General features: G+C 44.1%; 2 protein-coding genes across 2 annotated transcripts in view; one reads left to right on the top strand and one right to left on the bottom strand.

The window, feature by feature from the left end:
• DDX11 (DEAD/H-box helicase 11) overlaps positions 1 to 12,668 on the bottom strand; it is an 81,979-nt gene that overhangs the window by 64,541 nt on the left and 4,770 nt on the right. The window contains exon 3 of the mRNA XM_018576423.1: positions 4,483 to 4,569. Within this exon, the coding sequence (XP_018431925.1) occupies positions 4,483 to 4,569 (87 nt within the window). The remainder of the gene's footprint in view (positions 1 to 4,482; positions 4,570 to 12,668) is intronic.
• The window catches only part of FKBP4 (FK506 binding protein 4), a 38,269-nt gene continuing 35,853 nt past the window's right edge, over positions 10,253 to 12,668 (top strand). The window contains exon 1 of the mRNA XM_018576465.1: positions 10,253 to 10,263. The gene's annotated coding sequence lies outside the window, so the exon portion shown is untranslated. The remainder of the gene's footprint in view (positions 10,264 to 12,668) is intronic.

A 12,668-nucleotide genomic window follows, 5' to 3' on the forward strand; every position in this document is an offset into this window, starting at 1 on the left:
TTTTTTTTTTTTTTTATAAAAAAACAGATATTTGTACTCATTGAAAAATCCCTTTCTTGGAGTTAATTGGGGAACACAGGAGGTCATTAACTAACATTTTTTACCAGTACCTACAGAAGGATAGGACACAGGCAAACAAACAACAAAATTGTAGATCAGAACACGAGAACCACTCCTACTACCAGCATGCTCCAGTTTTGTAGCAAAGCATTACCAAGAGCATGACCATAAACACAGGAGGGGTGGGACCGGAGTCCCTTAATTGACTCCAAGAAAAGGATTTTATTGTGAGTACAGTGAGTAATATCCTATTTTATTCTGATCCATTGAGGGAAGTCATTAACTTTTGGGATGTCCCAAAGCAGTCCAACTGAGGGGTAGGCATCACAGCAAACAAAATGCTAACAGGCCCACTAAAAACAAAAGAACTGGGGACACTCTGATGCTCCAAGAGCTGCCTGAAGGACCTTACATCTGAAGCTGGCATCAGATTTGACTTGAACATCCACCTGGTAAATTTGGGAAACGTTTGAACAGAAGACCAGTTGGCAGTCTTGCAAATTTAAGAAACAGCCACCAGATGCTGAAAATCTCAAGAGGCACTTTGACAAGAAAGGGTAGAACCCAGTCCCTAAGATTATAAGCTTGGATAATGGTCTATCTAAGCCACCAAGAAATGGTGAAACCAGGAGGTGGTTCACCATTACTACCGGTAGGACCTTCGGGAATGACAAAGAGCTAGCTCTTTGTGAAGGAAGCAGTGGCTTAGAACAGACTCTCACAGCCAGAACCACATCCAGACATTGGAGGAAATAGCCTTTCTGATGTAACTGGAGCCAGGAAGAGATTTGAAAGAACGATCTTGTGGTTGAGCCAAAAACTACCTTAGTAGGAAGGAAGTGCTGAGCCTCAACACCACTTTGTTCTTGTGCAAGACCACAAGGGGTACTTTACGAGATAGGGCTGTAAGCTCAAACACTAGCCTCACAAAGGTGATGGCTACAAAAAACACCACTTCATGGGCAAGAGTGGAAAGCGGAATCTCCCTGATGGGTTCAACGGGTGGCTTTTGAAGCGCCAAGAGAGCTAAATTCAGATCCCACAGAGTCACTAGGGAATGAACGGGGGGGGGGCTGGGGGGCCTGCATGAAAAAACGTAATCAACAAATGAGAAGCCAATGGTCTCTGGAACAAGTGCAGAAACCTGATACTTAAGCTGGTCATACACTGGTCAAATTTAACTGTTTAGATATTCTGACAGCACTGGTATGCCACTGTCAAAATACAATAGACCAGTAGGGTGATTACTCCATTCATGCTGTTAGCATAGATGGGAGAAACAATAGTTTTTTTCTCGTTCAATTCACAGTGTATGGCCAGAAGTGATTGTGCAGTGGGCCAATTCTGGCCCAGACTCAGTTGGAAGAAGGAAAAGATTTGTCTCACAGAAAATTTCCTAGAGTAAAAGCCTTGCGCCTGCACCAAGTGAAGTGTGTTCCACGTATGGTGATAGACCTTGCGAGAAGAAGACTTCCTAGCTTTTAGCAACGTGGTGATGACTGATTCAAAGATGCCCCTGTCCTCCAGAACTTGGGCTTCAACAGCCATACCATTTGGGACAGTGACTCTGAAACAGAATGGTAAATTGGTCCTTAAAACTGTACGGGCCCATGGAGTGTCTGCCAGGAGTCTGATAAGGCTGGAGTACCACATCTGCCAGGGCTAACCTGAAGCTAAAAGGGTAACTGGAATGCCCTCCACCTTGATCCTGTGAAACAGACAAGGAAAGGGTTTCAGGGGAGGAAAGGATTTTCCAAAACACAGGAAGGAAGGCCTCAAATCCAGAGCAAGATAAGAAGTCAGACACAACCTGGTCCTTGGTGCCAGATGAATTGTTATGTGCAAGGGCTTGACTGACTTGTCCCACAACAACAGAATGTTGTGTTGTAGGGGCCTAAGATAAAACTGGCTTGAAGTTTCTACCGGAGAAGAAAAACTGTCTTGAGCTGTGTTTAGGACTAAACCTAGATATTTCCAGTGATGAGTCAGTTCCAGCTCTGATTTCTGAAGGCTCAGGATCCATCTAAAACTCTGCAAGGTCTTGACGGTCAGGGCTACATGGTCTGCCAGAACCTTTGTAGACTGTTCCCTCAGTAGAAGAATTCACTTCTATGCAGAATTTCTACATCCAAATAAAGACATTTAGAGCTTCGAGTTCCAAGATGGGGTGAATGCCCCCCTTTTGGTTTGGGAACTAGATTGGAGTACAATCCATGAAACCATTCTGCCACAGGGACTGGGGCAAATACACCCTGATCCAGAAGACCTGCTAACCTGTGCGGTGACAAAGGAAGGTTGGAATAAACACACTGAGGAGGGAGCTGAGAGTGAAACTCTAGCTTTCAGCCCCTGGAAACCACCACCTGCACCCATGCATCTGAGATGCAAGCCATCCAAATGTCCGCAAAGGCTAACAGACGTTGCCCTCAACTTCATGCTGCACAAGATTTCTGACAGACTTAGAATTCCAGGGCATGCAGGAAGCGTGAGAGCTCAGCTTAGACCTTAAAATTTGAAGGCTGTGAAATAACGAAAAGGACTTTTCTTGACCTCCAGCAAGGTATAAGACTTCCCAGACATTAGGCTTCTTTGGATGAGAAATATGGGGGCTCTTGCCACCTGTGGAGTCCTTTGAGATGGTGGCCAGAGTAGACCCAGAGACATTGTCCCACAAAGTCCTTGCAGAGTAAGCTCTTCTCAGATGCGGGTGATGCAGGCCAACGCTTTAGCCAAAGTGTTCTCTGCATTTGAACCGGTAGGAATCTTATGACGAAAATGAGACAGGAAACCTCCAACAGCCCAGTAACGCTATAGTTCAAAGCTAAAGCCATTTGTTCCAAAGGTTCAATGACCGTAGTGATCAGGTCCCTTCTAGTAACCTTAGACCGGTCAGTGAAGGTTTGACAGATCAATGTCACAGCCTAAACAAGATGCAGAGCAGGGCTTGCGGGAATACACAAGGCTCTATAGTGCCTACAATCGCTTATCCGTGGGGTACTTGGAGACAAGTGCATCTTCCACTGAAATAGTGGGCATGTTGTTAAGAGGGGGCACTGCTGGATCCAGAGGTGGTAGAACACCTTTTGACAAAGTCCTCCTCACAGGAGTACAGATGATAAGCGCTTGAGAGGTACAAACAACTTCTCAGGAAGTCTACAGTCTCCATAAAGGAAGACCTGGAACAGCGGGTGCACTGGAATGGTCTTAATGGCCTTAAGAGCTCTAAAAGAACCAAGATTGGGGAAAGCTGGTAGACGTGGCAGGCTGATTCTCTAGCTTCAAGGTGGTGTGCACTGCATCAATAAGAGTCAAATCGGCAGATTCATCCAGCAAAGACTGGATACACTCAGCATCAGACAGAGTCTAACCGGCTGAGAGATCGGAGGCTTCTAAAGCCGCAAACAGATCAGATATAAAATCAGCAGGGGAAGAAGAAGTGTACTTGTGGTCTCTGCGTTTAGTCAGCAAACAACTGAGCAATTTGGGCCATAAAGTTATGCGTGGCGGAAGTAAAAACTACCTTAGAGGAGAAGAGGCAGCCTCAACAGACGCATCTTTGGAAGACTCAGAAAATGACAAAGACTCTAGGGGCAGAGGGCACAAAGATTCCGGGCTGCACACATCAGCCAAATCAAAAGCCATGCTGCCAGGGTTAGTGGGGTGAGAGCTGGGGACACCCAGCACAGCAGGACTGTACCCCCAGTGTCTAGAATCAGACATGTTGCAACTGCAGGGTGGTAAGGCAACATAACTCAGTGTATGAGGCAAAGACTGATGGATTAATAAACCCAACCACTGGCAACAGGTGTAGGGTCAGACGAACGGAGGGGACAACAGTAAAGGCCAATTCTGGTCCAGACTCAGCTGGAAATAGGAAAGGATTCCTGTGTTTTTTCTGTGTCCAATCCTCCTGTACGACATTAGTTAATGACGTTCTGTGTCCCTCAAAGGACAACAAAGAAATACTGTTTTCATCCTTTGCTGCATCTTAGTGCTGCTAATTTCCTGCACTCTCTTTGTCAGTGGGACAGGAAGGCAATATAAACGCTGTCAGATGTTCTCGTCCCCACTCTATGGAGCTCTTGCCTGAGTTCCTGTTAGAGAGATTTCCATTAACTTTCTATCTGCACAAGAAATCAAAAAAAAGATCCCCACACTATCAAAAAAAAAGGCTCCCATTGTCTGACATCTAGAAGCTGTGCTAGTTGTGGAAGGTAACATCACAAGCCATAAAACTACTGAGATGTGCCCTGCAAGCAGCACTACTTCCAGGTGCTAAGCCATGGCAGCCTTTATTATTGGATGAAAACTCATCTTTTCCGGGTAACAGACATCACAACTCTATTTCCTTTAACCTTTTTGTTTTTTTTTTAGAGATTTGCAGTAAAGTTCAAGTTTTTTCCATTCTCTTAAAGCTCTTACCTTTCTCTTTGATGCAAACTTCAATTGAATGTTATGTCGCATCTGCTCCAGTCTTTCCTCTTTTTTCTTCCGCTGTATTTGATCCTCCTAAATAAACAATAATTGCATGGATGCTAGCAAGAAGCCAATAACCTTTGCACTGATTGTACCCAAATATACAAGAATGTTTTCCTTTTGTTAACTAACAAAATATTATCTTAGCATATGCTGCTATAAAAAATATATACAGGGTCAAGTTTAAAAAAATAACCTCACTTGGAGGCCTTAAGTTACTCGGCAGGGTACAGTTTTTCCATAAGAATAATCGGAGTCGTGTGCAATATAAAGATGAGCCAGTGTGAGACATGTTCAATACAAGGCTGTGTAGGCTGGGTTACACAGTGACATAAAGCACAGGTTCACAAAAAGTTGTACTTTAACCCCTTTAGTGACTGAGGCCTTTTTTTCATTTTTTTTACCCATGATAAAATCCACATTTTAGGCCTGAAAATTACTTCAACCCCCCCACACATTATATATTTTCTGAAAGCCGAGATCCTGTAGAATAAAATGTTGGCAGTTTAACATTTTTATGTTGCACGATATTAGCGCAACTTATTATCAAACCCCAAAATACAGTGAAAATGCCCTTATGTGCCCAAAACACCATTAAATGCGTGGCGATACCCAACATGTGTAGTGCGATCGTCGTTTTTATACGTAGGTGCACCCGACGCGTGTGTACGTGGTGACGTGCGTGCTCGCGGAGGCGGGGGACTTTTAAAAACCGGTCCCGGGCCCATAGGAGGGGCAACGGGGCCGGGAAACACGGCGGGGGTGTCGGGCGGCCCGTTTACTGGCCTGGAGAAGCAATCGGGCGACAGCTGAGTCGCCTGATCGCTTCTATTGTAAAGCCGACAGTCGGTTTTACAATTGTAAACAGTCTGTTTAAATGGGCCCGGTGCCAGTGACATACTATCGACGTCACTGGTCCTTAAGGGGTTAAACATAGTAATGTGCCACCACACCTCTGCACTAACTTTAGGCACCCCTTTAGGTACTAGCAGCCCTGCAGGAGCACTGTGGCAGGCAAAGATCATCTTTCTTGCTGCAAAGCCTAGCCATACCCCTCATACATTTTGTGTCTTGCTATCGGTCCATAACTGTGATAGGAAACCCAGTCAGCCAATAGTGAAGATCAGCAGATGAATAGGGCCAGGCTCTCAATCGGGAAAGTTGATATAAGCATACCAGAAGTCACCTGGGATTTGGGGCTCCAGGGTCAGATAACAAGAAGCCTGAGAGTTCCTACTAGAACATACTGAGGGCATGTAACCATGTTGTATAGACTTTAGATTCACTTTAATCAGGCAAAATAAATTAAAGTTGAACTTCATGCAGACATAAGCGACACAAATTAATGCAGCTCTGCATACTTAAATAATGTTATTTTTTAATTGCAAGCAGTGTAAGTGCCTGATATTAACTTGATATTATTCTATCAAAGTCCTTGAACAGCAGAGCTCAGGCTGGGTAAAGGAGTAGCAGGACAAGGAGCCAATCCATTGTGGTGTAGTGCTCATATAATACATGCTGGTAGAAGGAGAGGGCAAAGTGACAGAGAGATGAGCTATCAGTCTGTTGCTTCTCCTTTCACTGTCCAGGCACAGGCTGGGGGAGGGACAAGACCAGTAAGTGTTACCAAGCTGCAGCAGAAACAAAAAATTGTAAAATGATATTATGATTATGCTTTGTTTCCATTTTACAAAGAAAATGTGCTATTTATATATAAACATACATACATACATACATACATACATACATACATACATACGTATAACTGAGACCTCCTCAGTTATACGTATGTATGTATAACTTTATAACAGAGACCTCCTCTGGCAGAAAGGGAAGAGGATGCCGAAAGAAGAGCAAAACGTGACACAAGTCAAAAGACATTCCAATTAACATACCACAGCTTTATTTTTAACTCGCTCCCCACTTAAAGGGCACCTGTCAGAGCAGAATAATGGGAATGGAAACTGCTAAACTTGTCATTAAACGTGAAGGTTTCTGGATTGCTTTATGACTTACTGAGTCAGAATAAGCATAGAGGCACTGAAGTCAGAACCTGCGTACTTATTTTAACTCCTTACCTCGTTAAAGTGGACCTCTGATATATCTTTTTATGAGAAGTGCAGGATGCTAAGTGATAGGTAAATGTAACACTTTCAAGTATTTATTACGCCTCACAACGATCACAGTACTCCCCCTGACAATGCCTTCATCTGATTTTCTCTCCAGAAGGACGGAGCCATCTTTGATTAGGTATCATTCAGGGTCACCATCTACTTCCTGGCCTGAGATGCCAGCTCAAAGATAACACAATCATTTAAATCCTGGTGCCTGTGTAGTTCCTGACTCTCAAATATCTGACAAAGATCAGCCCCTGCTGTAGCCTCTCGCATTTTAACTTTCTACAAAGTAAAAATATTGCAGCCTAAGACTAAGGAAATGGCGATTAAGGAAGTGCAGACTTAGAAATGCTTTTTCTTGCCTGCAGCAAAACCGGTGACATCATCTTAGCCTAGGCAAGTCGCTGACTGCAGCTCGAGGACGGATTGTTAACAATAAAAAGTGGAGCTTTTCTGAATAGAAATGCACAACTGCTGTACATTCTAACATGTTAAGAATGTATTCAAATTTATTCATGTGGGCTTGTAAAAGTTACTGGCAGATCCACTTTAACCAGTGAAGCAAAAATGACTATGACAGCTCTGGAGCTTTTAAAAACAAGTCAACAATTACAGCCTCCACATTACAGTTGTGACAGGTCCCATACATGAAGCAGGATTACATACAGGTAAGGCTGTAGTCTGGCACTGGAAATAGGTGCAAATAATGTTTTTATGGAAAAAGTTTTTCATTCAAAAGAGACCCTACCTACCTATCTACACTGGCCGCATGAATGAAATTCAGACACCCTGAAAATTATTTGCACAGTCCCGCACCATGCAGTTGGTCAATGAGGTCACGCTCAGCTGAGGACTGTCGACAGGCTTGTGTTGATGGCATCAGTTTGAGGCACTGCGGAGATCATTCAAAATGACCCAACAGGTGCATTTTACCTGCAAATGACTTGCTTCAGGCAGTTTTACATTCCCGTAGACTTGTATGAGAATGTGAAACCTGCCTGGGGCCCTAGTAAAAGGTGGAGTAAAATCCTATAACTCAGTACAACACAAGTACAAAAATCAGAAGGTGCACAATCAGAAAGAAGGGTCTTAGTTCTTCTAACAGATCACGGAAAAAAGACCTTTGCAAACAAGCATCTATATCTCTCTTGAGTGAGGAGACTGTACCTCTGCAATCAAGATAAATAACACATAACCAAAAAATAACCCTGATTGCAGAGATTAAGTAAATGTAACCCCTTAGTGACCAGTGGCGTCCATAGTACGTCACTGGCACCGGGCCTGTTTAAACAGACTCCCGGCAACTCTGTTTACATTTGTAAAGCCGACTGTCGGCTTTACAACAGAAGCCATTCTGGCGGCTCAGTTGTTGCCAGATCGCTTCTCCGGGCCAGTAAACGGGCCCGTTCACCGATTTCCTCCCCGTACTATGGGACCGGGAGCGACGCGTATTGCATCACTTCCGGTCCCATAGCTGTCAGTGCTGGGCTCCTGCAGCCCAGCAATAAGCTATTGAAGTGCGATCTGCAATTCAATAGCTTATTTCAAGTGTAAAAGGTGATACTAGGGGTCTTTTGGACCCCCAGCATCACCTTAAAGAGTACCTGTCATCACCAATCTGCTATCACATGGGGGGCTTGTAAGCCCCCCTATGTGATAGCAATTAAAGTAATTGCTATCACAATTAAAGTAATTAAAGTAAAGCTAATATTCTGTCTCTATCATTTAGTACACCTATGATAAAAATCATAGACCTTTCATTTCTTTGTAAGTGGTCAAACTTACAAAATCTGCAGAGGATCAAATCATTATTTTCCTCACTGTATATTCAAATTTGCTATCAAATAAAGCCCCCTCCTTAGTAAACCTGCAAAAGTGCAGCCTGTTGGGTAAACCTACTAAAGTTAGTAGTACTTACCTGGCTCCTTCTTGCACTGTTTCCCCAGTCTCAGCACTTGGTCCCAAGCAAATAGAAACCCACAAAAAAAAAGTCATCAGCAGACAGCTTCTTCTTCCTTATTCTCTTCCGACAAAAATTTGTTGTCACAAAGAACAAAATTTCATGCTAACTAACCACAAAATGTTATCTCTGTTATGCGGCTTTTTCGATATGTGTTCTGGTGATAAATTCATGTTTGTGTCTCACTGCACATATTTTGCGACATTTTGCATAATTTCTCATCTGCCCAGTATTTGCATCATTCATTTGCGCCATTAAAAACCCTGCAAACTTTGCACGTTCTAGAAGTCCTCCAGAGCATCTCTTAAAGTATTGCAAAGATAATTCAGTTTCACTGCCTCAAGTCAGCTAAGCACTTTCTGGAAGTTCCCTGCAGGCTGGCTACAGTTTAGAGAAAATGTAGAGTCTGTTCTCCTTAAAAAGACATTTAAGAATGAAACATAAACTAAAAGAATAAATATGTCCCTATATGCACTAGAAATCAGGGATGCGACTGTTTAAAAGATGCTGATGATGCAACCAAATTGATAAATTCTCCCAATGTGCAGAACAGAGACATTGCCAAAAAAAAAACAACTCTTTGGGACTTGGTGATTCAAGGAAAATAAATGCCCAGGGACTCAAATGGTTACTCAAGCTGAAAGATTCCAGCCATTGCACTGGAATGGGCTAAGCAATGTCTACAGAACACAATCATAAAATATGTGAAATAAAGTTTTATGAACTACTTGTAGAGTTGTGCCAGAAGGGATTGCTTTTTTGTTCCTTCCCACAACTATTCAGTAGGGGCCCATTCACACCTTTCTGTCTTTGTTAACAGGTGTTAAAGCAAGCGGTTTTTATGCCTTGACAATTATTCTGAATTGGACCCCAACACACAAACCGTTAAAAAAATGCACCTGTGCATTGTGGTACACTGTCACCAAAATGCAACAAGGAACCAAAAAAAAGAAATACACACATGGGATGAACAGACCTGAAAGATCTTGCTATTTAGGCTGATTTCTACATTATGTTGTCCATCCCTAACGTACAGACATTGGGGTCAATTCACAAAGCTTATTTTCTTCATTTCGGCCGTTATTTCATTGATATCGCTTGTTATATAGTTGCTGTGTAAAGGTAGTCAATTCACAAAACTCAATAACGCTTCCTTTTATTATAGTAAGATGAAAAAATGGTTTCCCTACTTCCCTAAGGCTCGCTGGCTTGTTTAAAGGAGAACAGCACCACCTGCTGACTGATACCAAGTACTGCAAGCCCCGAAACCTGCCAAAAGTGAAGTCAAGTCATGAGAGAAATCTGAAACTGCCATTGCTGACCTGCTTGTAAAAACGCTAGTTGCCTGGTTATTCTGCTAACCCGCCGACTTCAATACTTCTATAAATCGCCAACCCCGACACAAACATCCAGATTACAAAAGGTCAGAAGTGTAAGAACTCCTTTTCTGCATGCTTGTTCTGTCGAATAAAGGTGTATGTAAGCCAGAAGGTCAGCATGGGTGCCAGGCAATTAGCATTTTCGGAAATTAAAAGGCAATTCAGACTCGGCTTCCTACCATGGGTACCGGTCCCAAGCTTGTCTCTGCTCACAATCCACAGTGTAAGAGAAGCAAAACTATGTACACCAGGAACCATCATAAAACCCATACTAATCCCCACCGGGGACCCTCTCACTGACACATTTCACCCAATAAAGACTTAATCATAAATGTATAATGTAATGATAATAATGTAATGACGTGGAGGACAGCAGGAGGAACCAGTGAGAGCTGCAGGGAACCCAGAAGATGGACACTCATAGAAGTATCAGTTTCCCTAAAGCCTACAGAGTAGGATTTATACTGAACAGAGCAGCATGCTGGTGACATAGGCAGCGGGAAAGGTAAGTATTTACATTCTTACTCTGCAGTTACATTGGTTTCTGAAACTGTTGTTATGTAATGAGAGGATGACTTCAAGGAGGCCCTGTGGCCAGAGCATTGATTTCTACAAAAATCTTCTCATATGTGCATTTCCAGGAGAAGTGGGGACAACAATTTTGGTTTTAGTTTTGGATGGAGTAAGGGAGGGTTATAACAATGCATATGGAAGGATTATCTGCCAGAGTAAAGGAATGGAGTAAGCCATGTGAAAAAATGTGGGCCCATGGAAAGAGTTCTTGAACTTGCCACAAATATCAAAATATTTAGAAATTGGAATCCGAACTGACAATTAGGTAAAGGAGTGAGATACAGAGAAAGGAAAAGGTCATCGATATCTCAGTCCTTTCATCCTCCATGTAACAGAAAAGAGAGAAAGTGGATAAAATGAGGGAAAATGGGGCGTGGCCTGGACATGGCGCCGTGAAGACATGCTTTAGGGGAGCTCTGTGATCACTGAACTGGACATACGTTTTAGCCGACTCTATCCGCTCACTCTCTCCATGGCCAAGGAGCCGAAAGCATACGGTACTCACGGTGACCCCCCCAGTGCCTCAATCTACGACTTCTTTGCCCGCAGACCATCGATCCCGGATCCCGCGACGGCCTCCAAGATGGCGCTCACGCGCTCCTCCGCGGCCGGTCTATCCTTGCGGGTTCCTCGAGGAGCAGGACACCAGCAGCGCCCAACGTTGCGGCAGCCGCCAGCATTGCTCCCGGTGGGCCGGGAGCCTTGAACTACCTGCTAGTATCCTTCGCTGCTGGAACTGAGGACCCCATACCTCCCCTCCCCCGCAGACATTCACCTTAAGGGCCTTTAACATCTCACTATTGTACATTCCTATGTGACTAACCTTTTTGCTCCCCTGCTATTTTAGGGCCCCCCCTCTAGGCTCTCCTCCTGCGGGGGATGGCGATGGCAGTGACAGGAAACGGTCCCTGAGTGCCTTCTGCTCCTCTTCGGAGGTTCTGTTTATGGTTGCTTTATGTTTGATTTACCGTTGCCTGATATTGTTATAGTTCACACAATACGATTACTCCTCCGTGTTTATGCCCGGCTGTTTGGAGATATGTTGGCGACTGGCGGCTCGTTTTGTCGTGGGCTGGGAGCGTTGCCCCCCTCTCTTTTTTGGGGGGGGGGCTCGGCTCCCACTCCACTTGCTTCTTCCTCTCCGGTGCACCCTACTTTCTTCGCCCCGAGGGGTGATAGGGGGGGCTGTCGCGGAGCGAGATGAGGGGAGCCACCGGGTCAGTAAATGCCTCCTCCTTCGCTATTGACAGATTTTTGAGCATCACGTTTACGTTTATATTGTTATGTTATGCATTTGTTCAATTTAATTTCATTTGTCCTGTACAAGTGGTTGCACCTCCCCGAGGTTCCTCTCGCTTGCTTAGTCCACTCCACCTGCCCCCAATAGGTGGTACTCTCCCATCCTCGGATCGGAGAGTATAGTTTTGCGATTGCTTAGGCCGCGTGCCTGCCATAGTACCCCCCATCGTGGTCCAGGTACCTCTCACCTGACCTTGTTCCCTTTGCTTCATATTGCTTACCTACATCTCTGTCCTGCCTCTTTTCCTGCCCTCACACCTGTGGTAGATTCCCCCCTCTACCCCCCATGCCCCCCTCTTCCTTCTCTCCCCTCCCCACTCTATTCTTACCCCTTGCAAAAAAAAAAAAAAAAGAGGGAAAATTATCTGTTTTTGTAGTTTAGTTCTGTATTGGGGTTTTTGTCTTTCTGCTTTTTGTTTTATTGAAATCTGCTATGTGTAATATCAATAAAAATTAAATAAAAGGTTATTGATCAAAAAAAAGGAAAGGTTATAACTCCTGTCAGCTTTTTTTGCCATTTGTGGCCCATTGGGGAGAATTCCCTTCACGGATTCAGTGTCACACATTGGCTCTACATATGAGGATGAATGTATTTCACTTTCACCATAATTCTCCTTTAACATATTTTAGGCATGTTAGTTACCCATAAAACGTCTCTCTTGTGTAGCAGGGGTGTGGAATTCGTATCGCCCGACGCCCGGGACATGTAGTTCCGGGCACTGGGCAAGTGGTTTTTGCACTGTTTTAGCCCTGCTACGGACAAGTAGCAGGGCTGGCTTTCTTTGAGCGCCGAAAGCGGCGCTA

Source organism: Nanorana parkeri, unplaced genomic scaffold, assembly GCF_000935625.1.
Source record: "Nanorana parkeri isolate BGI_ZX_2015 unplaced genomic scaffold, ASM93562v1 scaffold67, whole genome shotgun sequence".
Lineage (NCBI taxonomy): Eukaryota > Metazoa > Chordata > Amphibia > Anura > Dicroglossidae > Nanorana > Nanorana parkeri.